Genomic DNA, 19148 nt, shown 5'->3' on the forward strand with positions numbered 1-19148 from the left:
CGAGGGAACAGCAGGAAGCTCCTTCACAAGCAGTCCAGGAGGTTTCCCTTCATTCTCTTTGAGCAAGAGACACTGCTTTTGGCACTCTGCACTTTCTCCATGGTGGCTGGACAGAGCAGGTGAACCCTGATGTGCTACCCAAGCACGGGCTATAGCTGCTCTAGGGAGGTGGAAGAACTCAGTCAAACACCTGGCAGAAAAATACAAAGCCCAGCAGAGCAAGCCATAAAATAAGTCAAAGCAGAATGCCCTCAATATTCAGATAGCAAAAATGCAGTCCCCAAGAGGTCTCAGGGATAAGGCAGATAAACATCACAGCAAAATGCTGCAATGCCTGTGTGATGATAAGTGAATTACTTAGATTTATATTTATATTAAAACATTTGAATATCATTGTTTGCTACATTTTCAATTTTCTGGGTGTCTGACTGGAGTGCTGTTAACTCTTGGTTGCAAAGTGAAATTAAAGGAATTTTACTTTAATGTGAAGAAAGCTGTGTTAAGAGTCAGAACCTGGTTTTGCAGAACATTACTCATCTCACATTAAGCACCCAAAATTAGCAGATGCTTCTCCCATAACCTGTCTGCCCTGATAACCTGTGGTTAGTGAACATGCCATCCTCTTATCTCACAGGAACACTGCAAGGACAATTAAGACCTGTGTGGCATTCCAGCTGTATCTGGACTTCATGGAAATGAATACTTTTGTACCCAGACTGGAGTTTGCAGTGTCCTGTAAATAAGGTGCACACTCTAGAGATGAAAATAAGGTGCAGCTCTGGAGATGAAATATTGAATCCTGTGAGTGTCATTCACTCTATGCACTGCACAGTGCAGGAGCCCACAGGAAAGATGGGACAACTGAGTAATTCCAAGTTCTCATAATGATTCAAGAGTTCTTAACTTCTAATGACTTTACAATCTTAATGTTTTGCCACGATGTATGTAGTGCATGCATTGTGTTGCCGCATGCAGTTCACTTCCAGACTCTGGTCATAAAAATAATCTGAAATTTTCAGAAGTAACTGCAGGCACCCCAGTTAAAAGGGCAAGAAGACAACTTTAAAAGCAAACACATATAAACAAAACATGTTTTCTGCTAATCAAGTTTAGTACAAAAGAAAATGGAAGGGACATATGTCCTGGTATTTGTGGTCCAACACATGTTATGTTTGGCTCAGCAGTGTGTTTGACACTTAATTTTGTTACTGATGTCTTTTCCACTATAGCTGAAAACATAGCTCAGCAAAAGCCATCTCACAGCTCAGGATGACTGAAAGTTTAACTTGCTTGGGAAATACCTGGATATAAATTTAGTCTCTTTCTGCTTGTCATGGACTGTCCAGGGATTGTCATCTGTGGACTGATTACAGACAGGATCAAGTGAAGCTGCTGAGGTTCATGATTAGAAGTCCAATGTGTATCAGAACACCTCTTTCCTTTGGAAGCCATGAAACATCTTTTTGTAGTCAGAGAAAAGAAAGCAGCAATTTATGTTAAAAATTATTTTTGAAGAAGCAGCCTTCAAGCATTACTAAAGTAACTTTTAAATTAACTACTGTTAAATGCTTATGAGGCAATATTCAAACAAATAAAGAAAAATATTAACTATTAGGCAGTGTCTCCTCCAGGCACTGTCATAACTGGTTCTTTGAAGATAACTCTCAGCCATGTGTAGTCACACAGTGTTTATTCCTTCATCATGAGAAACATAACATGAAAATCTCAAGCCAATTTTAAAATGGTTTTGGAGCTTTTTGAATTTACTAATGGTAATTTCTTCACTCAAAAGCCTCTTACATATCACAAGAATTCTCATCTTGAGAGATAAGAAAGCATCTCAAAATGAATTCACTAAAGCATAAGCAGCTAACTAGATTCTACACTTTACAGTCAAATAAAACTAAGCAAACACCAACAATATATCTACTTGATACTGCTTTAAGAGATCTTGACAATGATTTTTATAAATGAGAAAGAACAAGGACACTGTGTCAGGAAGGATTCTTAGCCCAGAATTCATCCTGGAAGAAGTAAGCATAGCTGTGACAGTAACCAACAGAGAGCAGAAGGACGTGTACAGTGATGGTTGGTGGCACTTCTCAGACTTGCCTTTTGATGCAAGATAAATAAAAGTCCCTGATAATGGTGATGGTGTTGATTTACACGTACACTGATATCTCTAAAATATCCATAATTATCTTCCATGATATCTTAATTAACAGGAAAGAACAATACAAAGGCAGCACATAAGTTAAAACACTTGGATGAGAGATTTCAAAGTGTCATTTACAATGTGGGAATTCAAGATTGTTTGGCACATTTTCTTTGAAGTAATGTAGGAAGGAAGTGACAGTTGCCTTTGTGCTATTGAACATCTTTATGAATGATTTGGGGAGCCCAAAAGTTTGAAAATGACAAAAATATTCAGGAAAACAGCAACTTGGGACTCAAGTGCTCTGCAATCTATTGCAAAAGGATAAAAAGAAACAAAAGGTTGAAAGTCAAAGAGACTAATCCAAGCTGAAACGAAGACATTTTGGACTGTGAAGACAGCAGAGCTAAGAGCTCTTTACCAAGGCATGCAGATGATCCACTACCAAGAATATTGTAAAACCAAAACCAGAAATTTTCCTACAGTTCCAAGCTATCGCTGTGCTACTGAACCTGAAGCAAAACCAAAGCAAGGCAGACTGAAGGGCCATGTTAAGCCACAGGTCAGGCAAGGCAACCCTTCTATATTTTTAATCTATGATACTTGATTATATAGACAGCTATTTAGTGAATAGTCAAATCCATTACAAGTAGTGGCCATCTCCCACCCAAAGTCACCATTTCAGAGCTGGCACTTTTAAATCTTTTTATTCCATTTTCACAGGGTGAAGGAAATAGGTCTTCCAGATGCTTGATCAAAACCCTTAACCTACCTGAAAATAACTTTTATTTTCCTTGTGAAAGGCAATGACAACTCACATGCAGAGACGTATGAATGTATTTCATTCCACAGCCTCCTTTCCAAAATATCTGCTATTTAGAGACCCTCTCAACTGCAATTAGTCACCAATTCTCTCCACTAAAATTCACAAAGGGCTCAAAAATCATATACACAACACTGAGCCCTGAAGTTTAGGCCTAGCATCAGCTAAAATGTACAATGTACAACACCAGGCAGTGCTGTATCACGTCGGGTGATGTCCCACAGCACTGGCAGTCCCCGCTAAGCCCGACCGCCCCTGGCAATCCTGCGAGGCTTTGCTGGGAGCAGGGGGGCAGGGAAGGACTCACTGATTTGGTGGATTCCAGGGAGCCCGAGGACAGCGTGTCGCGGCTGCCGCGGCTCTTGGAGCTGAGGTGCGGCGAGGAGGAAGGCGAGTCGTCGATGTAGGGCATCATGTCATGGTGCCGCCTCTGCTCCTCGGCGCGGTCAGCATCGTACGCGTAGCCGGGCGGGGTCCCCCCGAACGGGGCATCTGCAAAACACAACACAGGCTCTGTGTGACATTCACATTCTCTGGACAGAGAGACATAATTCTGTCTCTCAGGAGAAGCACAGAGAGAAGAGAAAACAATCTTTATCTCTGCTCCTGTGTTTTCCCCATGTGGAATGTGGTATGGAGATTGTTTACCTGCAGTGATTGCTGGGTTGGATTCTGGTGAAGGTTGTTTGGGTTCAGTGACCAATCGGATCCAGCTGTGGCTCGGGCTCTCAGCAGAGAGTCACGAGTTTTGTTAGAGTTAGTTGATAGTTAGGTAAGTAAGAAGTAAGTATGTAGAATAGTATAGTCTCTCTTTAAATAGTATATTAACGTAATATAGTATAGTTTTAATAAAGCCGATCTGATCTGGAGCCAGACATCATCATTTCTTCCCATCCGAGGTCGCCTGTTATACTATAGCTCTGCTCAGCCTGCTCAGGCAGGGCACGGGCTGGGCAACACGGGCACGGCCCCCCAGCTGCTGGGGTCAGTTATCAGGAAACCCAAAGTGAAACACACATCAAGGAGAGGAGTAAATATAATTAAATTCATGTTGTCACCAAAAGTTCATTTCACTTATTCTAAGTCCTAAAAGGCAAAGTCCTTTCTTGCATTAGTGGTCATTTAATTACAGCTCTTTCCCTCACATCTTCCTTCAAAAGCATTAGCACCAAAATAAATGCTTTTGCTGGCTCCATAAAAGTTACCAGTCTGGGTTTAGGAAGCTACTGGGTAACAGGCTCTGGGTTTTCTGCCAATCAAGAACAGGTGATGCCCCTGCCAGTTTAGGTAAGATAGGTAATACGTAACTCAGGGGAGAACTGTAACTCTCTCCATACCTCTCAGCAACAAGAAGAGTAGGAAAGAAAGGTCCTACATGTCAAGTGAACCAACCTACTAACAAAAATAAAATCCTAAAAGGTCCTCTTCTGTTGACTGCCCCTCCTCCTATTTTGAGCTTAACCCCTTAAACAAATAAACAACCCACCACACTGCTCCCTTCTATACATCCGTCTCCTCTCCCCCAAAAAGCCCTAAAACAACACATCCAAAACACAAGCAGAAAAGGATGGTGGTATGAGGAGTCAAGCTAACCATTACTGCATGAGACAGCAATGAACTTCTGCAGGAAAACTGAGTAGGAAAACTGGTTATGGCATCTTTAGTTGCTGTGTACAGAGACTGCTTCTGCAAAAATCTGTAACAAGGACACACAGAGCAGCTCCTTCTGCCATAAGCTAAAAGGCTTTTCATCTCTCTACACAAAGAAATATACACAGAGGAGCCAAATTTGGTGTCTACACAGTGACAATGCACCACAATCTCCATGGGCCTGTGAAGCACTTTCACCTGGCAATGCCCAGCAATGTCCTCTGTGTGACAGAACAGCCATGCATGGGCCACTGCCCACAAAATGGCAGAGCTGTTCCTCCTCTTTCAGCTACAAGTCACAGAATGCCACCCTTCTCCCCAGACTGAAAAATAACTCCAAGGAGATAAGCTAGATCTGCCTTTACAGAAGCCAGTGAACCTTATGGAAGACAAAGCCATCAAAAAAGGAAAAACAGTTACACTTGAACACAAGCAGAAGTGATTTCTTGTTTTCACAAATATCCAGGTTCTGTTAAAATAATAAGCAGCTGCTGCCAAGCATACTAATAATCCTGTTATACATCACTAAGGCAGGGTGGAGGAGTAACATTTTAAAGCCCACTTTCCTCCCTCACAGTAAACTCAGTTAAAGTATGACTCATTTCAGTAAAAGATGTGAACTTTATGTGGAACAGCATAAAACTTGATCTATGTGGCTTTTTCAGGAGGGAGAGCTGGTCTGGGGAATTTACACAAACAATATACTGAAAACCCAACAATAAACTCACTGTAGATGTGAGCCTCGGTCTCAGCTTGTACCAAATGCCACCCAGCTAACAGCCTGGTACAAGGCCTTGAGGCTGCTGAAGGACTGTGGCAATATTATTTTAACAAACTCAGTGAGTTTTATGTCACCTACCTGCTCAAATTATTACCTTGTGCTCAAGCTCTCAGAGTTCCTCAAAAGACTTGTCAGACTGTGCACAATCACAGCAACAACAGGGAAGGTGGTATCTGTTCTCTGGAAGGAACTTTGGTCCAGGTGTTAGAGAGTCCACAACCATTCAGAAAACACCATATAAGTTGATTTGCTAAACAGTGGCTTGAATGGGAGTTGCTGAAAACAGGAACTTTCTAACCTAAGAAACCTGTGATACATCACTGACAACTGAACACGGGTGTTATCCAAGGAGGAACATCAGTACTGGGCACTTCTGCTGGCCTCAAGCCCACTCAAGGAAGAGTTCCTTTTTCCTGCAGAAGTTTCTTCAAACTATTCTTACCCAAACCCATTTCTCTGCACTCCTGCAGTAACAAGACCAAGTCGCTGTGTGGAAATTAAGGCAGGAATATTTTTTTCACTCCCAGTGCTCACTCTCAAAATGAATAGTTTGCTCCACTTTTGTTAGTGGGGGAGTAAATGCAGACTAAAATACATTAGCAGAAAGGCTTGCAGTGAGTAACAGTATTTCCACTTTCCTCACTTTCTCCAGCTAAAAAACAGCTTCACACTTCTACCTCCCATAATGTGCTCTGTCTCCCACTGCACAGGAAAACCTTTACCTGAAACTGGAGGAAATGCCAGCTGGAGGATCAGCTCAGAGGGATATTTATTCCTAGCTTTGCAACAGGACTCAGTCTACCTTTGAATCACTTTGTCTCCCTATCCATAAAAAAGAAAATAAGTAATCTTGCAAATCTATCAGTGTCACAGACTGCTATGAGATCTGTTCATAAAACCCCATACAGAATTTAAAACTTTATTTCTGTATCCTCCAGGGATTCTTCACACATTAAAAAGCTTAGAAGTAGTTATAATCCTTCTTCTCTCTAGTATTGCTGAATGCAGCACTGAAATCTACCTATGGAGATTTTAATTATCTCAAAGGCAGAAAGACCTTCTTGCTTTTATTTGCCATTTTTTCCCAGAAAAGCAAAGTACTGCCATAGCCAGATACACTCCGCAAGCCTGAGCACCAGGAACAGAGGTAGCCTTGTGTCTCTGTGATGAAAGAGCCCGCTGTTGCCAGGGAAACTGGGTTATTCACATCTCCTCAGCCCAGCACAATGCTCACAGGCTGCTCAGCCTCCACCTGGGAGCAAAGGACCAGAGCAAAGGGATCAGAGCCAGGAGCTCACCTGCTCTGACACTTGCAGCTGCTCTAGGTGCTGCTGCGCTCGGTGGCAAGTGGAGACAGCACACGGACTCAAGCAAGAGCACTTGGTTTCTTAGCTGGTGTCTCTGTTAAGGTGAGCATTAAGAGGGTTCTAATTCTCATTTTTGGGCCACCCAGGCTCAGAGTTACTATCACTAACTTTGCCATCAAGGCCAGAGGAAGGTGAACCACAGCAACAACAGATAACTGCTGACAAGAAAAAGGGCAGGCAAACAAGGCTGATGGGCTCCACCACGGTGTGCTAAGAGAGCACCTGAGAGACACACCGAGGACACGGCTCCATGTGTGCTCTGCTTCTCATCTCACACCCAGGCACAGGCCTTTCTCCTCCTCTTTGGGTAACCTGAAAGAGATCTCATCCCACAGAGAAGAGCAGCAGCTGTGACTTACAGAAATGAGCTCTCTCAGCACACAACAGGAGCTATTTCTACCCCTGGCCCTCTGATATTCTCTTACAGTACCACTCTCCTGTACCAGCAAAACGGGCTGTGAACCACCTGGGGCTACAAAGGCTCATCATTAATTCACCCATTCTGCAAAAAAACACTCAAGCATTTACTTCCACCTTTGGTTCTGACAGCAACAGCCTGGCCTTGTTTTGCTTCAGCTTCTATGAGTCTGTTCTAGCACTTCCCTCCTCAGTTACTGCTTCCATCCTCTTATCTTGTTTTTCATCTCTGTCCCATTTTCATTTTCTTTTCTTTTTCTCAAACATAATATTCCTTTCCTCTGTGACCTTGTGCCTCCCCCTCTTCTAAACTGCTTCCCTCCCTCACTGCTTCAAATTTCACCTGGCTGGGGGGGGGTAAGGAAGAATCTAACAAATTTACAGTTACAAATTCACTGGCACTCAGAGAGAGCACAGCAACACTGCTCCCTTGCCCTGTTGCCTACACCCCTTCCTGCTGGGTGCCACATTCATTCTTTGGAAATATGAAATCATAGACCTAATGCGAAAGCAGGAAGGGTAAAAGAAATTAACTTCTAAGTAAAAAGAAAGATTATCTGCATCTAATCCACAGCCACACAATGGTTCAAATGCACATGTCATACTTTCACAGCAGCACAACATCCATAGCTGCTTGAGAGGCTTAACAGCAGCATGCAGAGAAGATTCCAAGCGAGCTGTGCTCCAGCTAATCCTGCTAAAAGAGCAGTGAAGCCACAGCAGCTCAGACCTGCCTGCCTAAGTAAATACCTAGAATCCTGGAGGGGGGAGGGAGCTGTACGTCCTGCCAAAGCCCCACATCACTGTGGCTTCTTTGTGAATGGTACCCCGGCTAGCACAACTTTGTAATGTCTACACTCACTCCAAAAGCATCCCCACAGCTGCAGAGCAGAACAGAGCTAAGGCAGTTTGCACCCTTGTGTTTCTGTGCCAGGGAATGTGTGAGGCCATAGTTTGACAATGCACTGTCTTGGCAGCAATAGGGTTTTAGGTTTCCCCCACCAAGCCATAAACCACTTCACTGCCCTTTCCCCTCTTATCCCCTTAGTTCTGCAACCCCACAGATGCCTGTGGTCCAGATAAAGAACTCAGCCAGCTCAAAGAAAAATATCTTTGATGCTTCCCTTCTAAGCTGGATCAGCTTTGTGATTTAGTTCATGGCTCAGAAATCCAAACTGGAAGGATGCACACACAGTAGATATGGGGTGGGTACACGTAAAAGCTTCTACTGCAACTGAAGCAAAACACTGCTTCATTTTCCTTCAGGCTGAAGCTCAGTCAATTCCTGGGATTTACACGTGGCTGCTTTAAGGATAAGTTACTGGAATGCAACACCCCTTCTATTTTTGTTTTTCCGTTGTAACCTTTAAGTTACTAATGTGCCTTCCAACCTTAGCTCCAGCTTTTGCATATCACTGTTTACTTGGTGATAAACAATACAGAAACATGTAATTTTATTTCTTAGTGCTGGCCAGGCTACTTGGAGAAGGATCAGGGATTCAGGCCCAGTGCTGAGCACATGTCGAAGTACATCAGTGTGGATGGGCTGTGAATGCAGTTGCCTGGGGAATGCAGCACTGTTCTCTAAAAGATATAATAACTAAGCTATGGAAAGCTAAACATCTTGCTTATTTCTTTGACATATCCTGAATCATCATCTCCAAACCCAGGAAATAGCACACTCAATATGTACAATTTCACACAAAACTGAGATCCACAAATGATAATTATGGTGTTTAGTTATACCAGGAGCCTGTCCCCCAGGACACAAAGATCAAGTATCAAAAGAAAAAGAACAGAAATGTTTGCCATGTCAAATCCCTACAACTTTATTTTTCTTGTATGGATGAAGAAAAGGCTCTGCTAGGATGCTAAACAGATTCAAAACAAACTATTTTCTTCATCCTTTCCATCTCTTCTCTACGTAAAGACAGTACACCTACATGTAAAGATGTTCAGTGAACCCTGAAGCCTCCCCTCATGTACAAAACCAATTCATTTAGCAACAAAAAGTCCCATTAATTTGTAAATTCATTCTTCAGTACGAGGTAAAATCAAAGACAAAGCCATCCTAAGTTAGCTCCAAGCCTGCCTATGGCCTCAGACCATGTTTCTCCTTTAGGCACATGAAGTGAAGCCAGCTATCGGTGCTGACAGACTCTTACCAGGCACCCCATCACTGAAAATGTCCAGAGGATGATCCCTCACACTGCTGAACAAGCTGACTGGGAGCATGGGCTGCAGTGAAACACAAAACAGCTCACCCAGGAAACAGCCATCAGCTCAAACCCAGAGTTAAACAAGCACCTTCACACAGGCTGCACTGTCCCTTCTGCAGGAGACGTGAAAGCCTCTCCAGGGAACAGAACAAAAGGGAAACAGCACCCCAGGAAGGGAGGTTTCTAAATACATTGCTGAACACTCGAATGACAACTGCAGCTTATGCAGCATGCAAAAAAGGAGTTAGTGAATCCAAAATTTCAGCAGATTTTCCCACCAACATCCATTTCAGGTTTGCACCCTCGGCTCTCTCATTCCAGTAAGTAATCTCCCAACCATGTGGAGAGGCTGCAGGAACAAGACCAGTGACATGTGAATTTTACTTCCATGTCTGCTAAGGAAGGATAAGACTCACATGTGAGTCAAGTGTGTATGTGCATGTACAGATTGAGAACTGCTTCTTATTTTTGAGATGGAAGGAGGAGAAAGCAATGTACCTTGCATATGGAAGCAGCAAGACAGCTGGTGGCTCTCTCCACCCTCCCTCCCCCGGGGGGATCCCAGGCCATGGATGTTAACCAGCCTCCAAGAAACTTCTGTCTCCACCACAGATGAGCTTTATCCCCATAGCAGACAGCGCCTTTAATTCTTTAGGAGATGAATTAACTGCAGTCCACTTTTAATCTTTTAGGTGTGTCAAACCCAGATCATTAAACATCTAAAAAAGAAGATCAGAGTTCTTTAATCTGCCCATATATTCCATGAAGAGTTCATGCAGAGACTAGAGGACAGGTCTGATCTGTTTGTAGCAGCATGTTACTAAAACATGTTGCATTTGCTCTCATTGGTGCATTTGTGGGGACAGATTAAACATCCATGCAGATCTAATGCCCATGCAGAAGAAGTTCCATGATCCACCCATTATGTGAAAGTTGGGACTACTGAGGCCATTCCCCACCTCAGGGAAACCTAAAGCATCCTCCCACAGGACAGAAGCAGCTGCTCACTGCAGCTACTGAGAGTCATTAGAAAAATCCAGGAAGCTAACCTGATTATCCAGCAGAGTCCAGACACGACTGTTCTGTAGCATGCAAATTCCAAGGATGTCCCTTCTGCCAGCAAAAGTTCCCTGCTGCTCATCTTGACTCCTGGCAACTCCAGCCAGCAGCCCCGGAGTGCTGAGGAATCACACACACCTCACACGCAGCCAGGCCTGCACAAAGTGCACAGCACAGCGCGCAGCAGGGCAGGAGCAGCAGAGGGCTAAATTCCCATCTCTCCAAGACATCTGACACTTAGAGCAGTTTCAATCCAACTGAAACACTGGGAGGGAAGCACAACCACTGCACACCACAAACCAGACAGGGGAGTCCAACCGATAACAACAGCTGTGATTAGGAGGAGAACAGGTCACACGTTTAGATGTGGCCTTTCAAATACAGGGTGTCTCCACAGCCATTTGTAAATTCTAGGATACACTACAAGCAGTGGGGTGTGACTAACATTAGGAGACAAAGTTACACCCATTGCCACTGCAGAAGGCAAGCCTTGAGCATGTTTCTGTGACAGCTGACAGTGCCTATGTCCCAGTGGCTGCTGCACATCTTTCCAGGCACTTACAAGGTTTAATGGGCCCCACTTAGAGCCCTAAGCAGCAAATACACACATACATGAACAAGGGATGTTCCCAGCATGACTGGCTGCAAATATCTTGCCAACAGGTAAAGACAGAGAAGTTTGGTCAAGGCTGAATTGCACATGTACCACCCACTCAAGGAAGAGAGCACAAACACTCACAGTGCAGGCCAGGGCCCAAAGCAGTGAAACTCCTGCTACCTTTTTTCTTTTTTCACTGTTCCTCCTGTTTACCACGGAGTGATAATGGCACAGCATGACACCCCATAACACGGATTAATACCTCAGGTTCCTGCCTTACTGAGAACAGAAAATTAATCTCTTTCCTTACAGCATCTATGCCTTTAGATTCCTCTCCTGTTCTATGTTTTCTCAGGCAAGCTGGAAAGGTTTCCAAGTTCAGTTCATATTGGCAGTCAGGCCACTGGATGTCCTTGGCAAAGGAAACCCCAAAGCACACTGGAACACCTTCGCAGTTTTCTTTTCCACTCATTACTCAGGACTGTGCACCAAGCTTAGCTGTCCTCATTTACTGCAAGTCTAACAGGAAGAAAGCAAATTTTAGGCTTGGTTGTTCACATGTAGAGAGTTTTCAGCACAGAAATACATGGACAGGCAGCTACATTCTGAAGGATGTGTGGCTTTGTGCCAAAGGCACCAGGAGCTTTAGCATGGACTAGATCAGAGGTGCGAACCGACTCAAAGAGAGAAAAAGTTTCCATGAAAAATAAGGTAAAAAACACCAAGAGCAAAAACAAGTAAACAACCATGAACCATGCACTGCTGCAAGGAGAAGAACCTGGAAGTCAAAAGTATTTCCCAACAAAAACAGGGCCTCATTATGAGGGCTAAAGTTTTAGGATTCAAGCAGTTTCCCCTGTATAGGTTCCTGTCCATGTCCACCCACTGTCCCCTAAATCACATTTGCAGGGACCATGACAGACCACAGTAGGAGCTGGCTAAGCTAAAAATAACTGGAAAGAGTGTTATTTGATAAAGCAGAGCAGCTCCTATTCCATTTCAGTGATCCTCTCCACACAATGCAGCAGCCTGAGAACACAGAGGTGGGATGCAGCAAACGTGACTGCTCAGGTCAGCACTACTGCTGTGCTCAAACTACAGCCTTCATTTCAGTTCTAAAAAAAACCAGCAGTAACAAAGCCCAAGTGGAAACTGCATGTACTGACTGCACTGGAGGGCTGCTGCTCTAATACCCAGGGTGGCTCTGTCATCTGCCAGGTGAATGGAAGAAAATTCCAACCATGACCAGCATAATATTTACTATTTTGCTCTTCACAGTTGTCTCAGAGTTTTGCAGTCACTTCAAACATTTGGCAACAGGAATCTCCAGAGAAGTAGATTATAAAATTAACTGAAACAAAATGGAGCAATTCTCATCCCATGATCTCTTAAAACCCCTCCCCATTTCTACAGACACCTTTTCCTGTATTTAACTAGAGCAGACCATCAGTCCTGGCATGTGGAGAGGAAAGGGCCTGTTCAAACAAGAGTTTAACTGAGCTGACAGTTCTGTGAGAAGGGAAGGGAGGGTCAGCCCTAGGCAGTGGGGGGTATTAAAGTCTATTTAAAAGAAACAGTAAAATGTCTGATAAGAACACTGTTGTGTTTCTAGATCTTCAGCCTCTTTCAGGATGAGTTGCTTTGGCTTTATTTTTTTTTTGCAATATTGTTTTGTTTTCTCACTAATGCATCTGGGGCACCAAGAAGACAATAAAGGTAGCTCCCTCTTCCTGTTTACACTGTAAATCTACCCATTGACATCTTACTTGTAACACTGTGAAAAATAAGCTATTGATTTACTATCCTGGTCTAGAAAAAGCAGCCCAAGCTAAATGCCTTGCTGGGCAGATGGTTCTGCCTACACCACTGACAACCCTTTCTGAACACAGCTGCTGCCCAGGCTCAGTGCCTTCCTGTCATCTGGCTGGAGAAGAAAAAACACTTTTGTGTCATTCATAATCATGGCAAGGTAGTTATAGGAACTTCTTTTAATTAAAGATGCTGAAGGTGGAACACAGCTTCCTACCAGCATTAATAGACATCATCTTCTCCCCATATCTTTCCCCTTGAAACCACTAGTTTAAGATGAAGGTCAAGGTCTGCTCTGGGTTAAGAAGTTCTCAGCTGACATTCCACAACACCTTTTTCACAAACTGTGTGCTTCTGTGTTGAACCTGCTTTTAGAAGTGGAAGTCCTCCTCCAATTATTAAGAATAAATTTAGAAAAACACAATCCAAGAACAAGCAGCACAGTGGTGCCAGAGGTCTCTGAGAAGCTGAAAAGCAGATGAGAGGAAAGACCTCTCAGTCTGAGCTCATGGTGTACTTCATCAGACACCAACAATGCTGGTTTACACTTCAGCATCACTGACTGATCCACTGCTGTTCAGATTTTATTAAAACATGGGATAAGAGGGAGCTTATTTTGGTAACACAGATGTGTTACACCACCACTTCATTAAGCCCTGCCATCCCACAGCATGAACGAGCCAACAAGGGATTTTGAAGACATGCCAAGGGGAAGCACTAAGATGCCAATGAATTCCAGCCAAAGGAAAACAGGACCACATCAATCCCAACCAAGACAAAACAACCTGTGTAGATGATGGTGTTCCCCAAGAGCTTTGTTCTGTACCCAGACTTGTAGATACCAAGCAGAACTCCTGCTCAGACAGCAGCTCCCAAAGCAGACTGAGTGTTCTCATGCCCAGCAAGTCACAAAGCTGTTTCACTCAGTAACTTTGCACCAAGGACAAGAACTGAGCTCTTGCAGCTCCCCAGTTCTTTGAGGAGAGCTGTGGATATGCAGGGATACACAGAGCCAGGCAGGATCAGAGCCTGGCTGCCTGAACAGCTGTGACAGCCACACACACACACATTCTTCAAGGGCAGCCAGAAGCTGCAGTTCAGCTCAGCTGGTGCAGGAGAGGGCAAAGCAGAAGGACTTACCTGTGAAACCAGCTCTGTCCAGTGCAGGCCCCAGAGCAGCCTCTGCACTATTGCTGTACTGCAGGTGATGGAGCCAAGGATTGCCCGGGGAGGACTCACCCCCAGGCAAGTCACAAAATAAACAGAGTTCCAGGGGAGTGTGTCTCCACACCCCACATCCCTGCACAAGAGCTCTTTCCCTTGAGGTGAAAAAAGCTTGTTAAGGAAACACTCTGTGTCCAGAGTTAAAAACCACAGAACACATACACCAAGTGTCTGTACATGAACACACACACACGTTTACATATACACCCCACAGAAGACGACTGATCAGCAGTCCCAGCTATTTGGGAGCAGGATTTGGTCTGCCAAAATACAGGCTGAACCCAAGCAATCCACAGCTCCTACTGAGCAGTCTGCACAGCAGGGTAAGATTTTAAAAGATTAAGCAGTACAGCATGGACAGTCTCATACAGAGCAGACACAGCCAATGATGATGCTCGCTGCTGTTAACACTTTCATTTCCAAATTCCACTGCTTAATAAAAACAGGTGAAGAGTCTGAGCGGCTATTCCAGAGCATAACAGAAGCCAGAAGCAGAGAATTTTCACAGGAGCTAGTTTAAAGTAAGAAAACTTTAAAATCAATACCACAGCAAAAGAAATGCTTTCTCCATATGGCTTTGGAATTACTTTCTCCTTTTATTTCCAGTAACACACCCCTCCCAAAAGAGCCAGACAACTATCCTTCAAGCTGAAGCACTGAAATTCCAGAAGGAGTGATAATCACAGTGGTCTGACACTGGCACTTAAGACCTGCTTCTGATTTCAAGCCTGAAAAAAAAAAATCAATTATTTACCAGAATTACGACCTACTTAGCAGATAATAGCCTGGGATCTCCTCCCTCCCCCCTTTACAAGCAACATTTTGCTAGAGAACAAAGCATTAAAAAGGCAAGTATGTGGGAGTAGCAGGAACAGGGGCTGTTTTCAGGAGCTCTCAAGCCCCAAGGCACCCACATCCCTGCCCGGGCAGCTCCCAGAGGGCAGCTGGTGATGGGAAGCAGCTCCCCTTGTGCCAGGGACCCCTGAGCCCTTTGCTTGGCTGAGTGCTGCAGGGCCTGCCTGCCTGGCACTGGCACCACACCGGTGCCTGTGCAAACCCTGGCTGTGACATGTTCTGCATGAACAGCCACTGCAATCATTATTTTGAGAGGAGAACAGTTCTACAAACACAGAAACACAAAGAGAAGCTCTATGGAGGGCAGCCTATAACTACGAAGAGAAAAACTTGAAATATTTGAGACAAGATCCAAAATCTTCAAGACACTGAGCTTCTAAAAACCCTTTATGTGAGGCAAGAGATAACAGAACTTGGTGCCAAAATGCATTACAAGTACACATATGGTCTTGGCACCTTAACCAGACACCTTAGAAAGAATACAGACCTAAATGACTCTTTGGCCTCATTCAAATCATGTTAACAGAGGTGGGATATAGAAATTTATTGCAACTTGTATTGCAGTGGAAGGTACTTTTACCCCACCTACCCCCAAGGAACTGATTTAGAAATTATGTCAACCTAAATTCCTTATATAGTCCAGAGGCATGTCCGGAAGCAAACAAAAATCTTAGATGGGATAAACTGCTTACTGGAAGGGATCAATCACTTGTCAAGAGAAGAAATCCTCACAGTTATGCTCCCCTGTCAGAGGGAGAGGATCCAGGCCATGGTTTCTGACTTGACTGGACCATTTTGAAAGGGAAAAAGATTAGCCAGGTCCAGATACTTGCTCTGAACTGAGTAAATTGTATGTACAGCTAATGTTTGTGCCAGTAGGGGAGCACACGCCCAGAAGGATGGCTGCACTCCTCCATGCAGCACAGCTGCCTCAAATCTTCATTCCTTTTAAAGGAAATGTATTTATTTATTTTCATCTCCTGCCTTTCATCTCGTGTTTGCAGACAGTCAAATATTTTGAGTGAAAACTTCAGCAAAAAGCCTAATCATCTTTAAATGGAACACACGTACAACCAGAAGCAAGTAAAACACAACAGGGGAAAATAAAGGAACACTTGTACATCAGCACTATATTTAGATACTGCTTTACTGGGACTGGTACAGAAACTTGGAAGACGTGTTGTGTTGATGCTTGGTCCAGCCCTAAAAAGCTTCAAGCAATTTGCCACAGCCCTGAAATAGAAGTTGTGACGTTTCAGACTGCAAGCTGCACAGAGCAGATACTGTTCAACAGCACAGTCACTGTTTTCTACAAAACCTCTGCACACCACTACGTTTCCTGCATTAATGCTTCCTTTAATTTTCAGCAGCAATTTTAAACAACAACTACACTGTCTGACAGACTCACACACTTTGATAGGTTTGAAATACTAAAGAACTAATAGGATTAGACAAGAGTCCTATCAATATTACTACAGCAGAAAGACAGAAAAACTACTTCTAAGTTGCCATACGGGACTAGCCAGCCAATTATTTCAAGCACAGCATCCACTCACATAAAGTGGAAAGTTTGATCCTGCCCCAAGAACAGGGTTTGACAGACAGTCCCCAGAAAAATAAACCTTAACCTGGGGATTTGTTTGCATGCCCCAGTCCAGATTTTATATAGCTCATAAAATGCACCCACCCAGCACAGTGGGCACATATTTCATTACAAAAGCTGAATGTGGCAATGGAAACCCTGTTCAGGACATCACTACCATAAAACAACAGTCACCACCTTCAAGAGGCTCCTTTTCTGTCCCAAATATTAATTTCTCCTTCTAAACCCAATAACATTCAAAATAAAAAAGAAGGAATCTTGGGAATGTAAGTCAAAATGGGGAGTTTCTGAGACCACACTGGTACCTCACAAGCCCAAGTAACTCATGAAGATAAGACTTAGACTCAAGCTATTTGAGCAAATTTTAGCCTAGAACCTTGGCCAAGAAGCTTTCAATCAAATAAGTGTAGACTATAAAAACAGCAGGTGTTAAAGATGCCACAGAGAATGACATCAAGTTGTAATGGAAGAAACACAGTTCACACAAAAGAGATGACAAATATCCTCAGGCACTTTCTTCCTGCTAATAATCACAACCGTTTAAGTTGTTAGTTTCACATCAGCAACCCAGGGCTTGGGGACCACGAGTGGCTACACACAGCAGGAGCTGCAGGAAGTGAAACAAGCCCCTATGTCTCTTCTATCCTAAAATAAAAATGGGCTGGACCTCAGCATTTTGTAAAGGCAAAGCTGTCTTCTAACAGCAGCCTGGTAGAGATGAAAGATGATGGAATAACTTCATTTTTGTTTAAGGGTTTGCTTTTAACAGATGGGAACAAGGAGAAGAGAAACAAAACAAGCATAACTCACTCCATTTGCATATTACTCCTGAATGTAACAGCTCAGGAAAAAAAAAGTTAAGTTTCATAATCACCTGCACTGCTGATCCATGTGTATTAATTAATCAAAACACAAAGTTTTCATGAAGCTGAAGGCCAAACTCAGTGAGCAAGGTGAGGACTTGCCAGGTAAAGCCAGCGTACCCTTGTGCCCAGCCACTACATCTCAAAGGTTAAAGCACTCAATGCTCAGTTGGATGCCAAGCAGATGGGTCTCTTGCCTTTGGTTACTGCATCCCTCTTCAGCAGGAGCACAAGGACCCACACTCTGTTCAACTCTGTTACAAGGCAGTTCTCCAGCTCCTGACGCTGACAAATGGGAGGGGAACAAGAAGAGCAAAACCAAAAAGCACAGCTGAGCCTTACCAAAGGGTGGCACTACAATGGCCTGGACATCACATAACCTGTGTCAACCAGAGGACTTGGTTCATCAGTCACTATCCCTGTTCTCACTAGTCATGGCAGGACCTTCAACTGCCAGGTCCCTCTTCCCAAGCCTGGAGATTTAGTCTGGGACTAAACCTGAAGTTCCCTTGAAGTCATGCACACCCTGCTCTGCCTCAGAGAAGTACAAAAGGTCGTGGGAGCAAAGGCAGGGAGAGTCTCAGGACCTGAAGTGCTCACACAAGGGGCTATTTTAATCGAGTACCACAAAGCATCCCTGCTGCTGCTGCTGAGTCTTGGTTAGGAGGATTTGAGCCTAACAAGTGATCCCTCCTTTCAGGGCTGCCTCCCTCTCCTCTCAGGGAAGGATGAGCACTGCCTGATAGATCCCTAGCAAAGAGCAGCCACTATTCCTTTTCTGTAACTGCTTCTTGGAAACCAACATCCCCATGGGACCTGGCAAAAAGCCAAGGGTGAAACGTAAAATTTAGTAACAGTGGGATCTGCAGCACAACACTTTCACAGCACACAGACTTTTCTAAAGGGATTGCTGGCTATCAGCCACTCTCAGAGGGGGCTCTTTACACGAGGCTGGCCCTTGTCCTAGCAGGAAGGATGGCACAGACAGGAGGCAACACAGCCACAACAGCCCAGCTCACTAGGGATGAAGGGCAATGCAGTTACTGCAGCAGGAGGGCCTTGTCAAATGACAGAATTAACTCTACAGCTACCAACAGTGCACCTGATGGGGCTCAACCCCAGAGCAGTCCTTAAAACAGGAGCTTAGGCCCCACTCCCACACTCCAGGGCAGGCAAATGGCACGGGTGGAACCTGAGCTCACTGGAGACCAGCAGGTCTTGGCATCCCAAGCACAGTTTCACACGGGCATGAGGGATCAATGCTGTTCTTCACCACGTGTGCTAAACAAGCAGCAGATACCAGTGTCACATGGAAGCACAGGCAATTCCATCCTGTAACTGGGAATGTGGAGAGATGGGCACTAGGCAGGCTTGTGCCTTCAAAAGACAGGGTTTAAAATCCACTCCTCAGCTAAAACTTGGAATGACCATACTGCAAAACGAGCTTCCCCCGGATGTGCAACTTCTTATTCAAACCCAAGCTCGCCTTTCAGGCATATGAACAGTCCAGGATTAAAATATCCCTCTCTCCCAGTAACAGTATTTTCCCTCTAATCTGCCCTCTAGAGATGACAAGTTTGCTTCTCCTCACTGCTTCTCTCTGAACAGAATGTGAAGCTTTTTCTTGCCTTCCAAAAAGCTGGGACTCCTCTTGCTTGGCCCACAAGGTTGGAAAAGGCTGGAAAAGTTTTTGGATGTGAATATTCCTCTTTCTCTAGCCTTGTT

At 44.2% G+C, this 19148-nt stretch overlaps 1 protein-coding gene across 1 annotated transcript in view; it reads right to left on the reverse strand.

The window, feature by feature from the left end:
- Positions 1-19148, reverse strand: part of BCR (BCR activator of RhoGEF and GTPase) — a 99935-nt gene that overhangs the window by 48749 nt on the left and 32038 nt on the right. The window contains exon 2 of the mRNA XM_053959136.1: positions 3286-3470. Coding sequence (XP_053815111.1) covers positions 3286-3470 — 185 coding nt within the window. The remainder of the gene's footprint in view (positions 1-3285; positions 3471-19148) is intronic.

Source organism: Vidua chalybeata, chromosome 18 (assembly GCF_026979565.1).
Source record: "Vidua chalybeata isolate OUT-0048 chromosome 18, bVidCha1 merged haplotype, whole genome shotgun sequence".
Classification (NCBI taxonomy): Eukaryota; Metazoa; Chordata; class Aves; order Passeriformes; family Viduidae; genus Vidua; species Vidua chalybeata.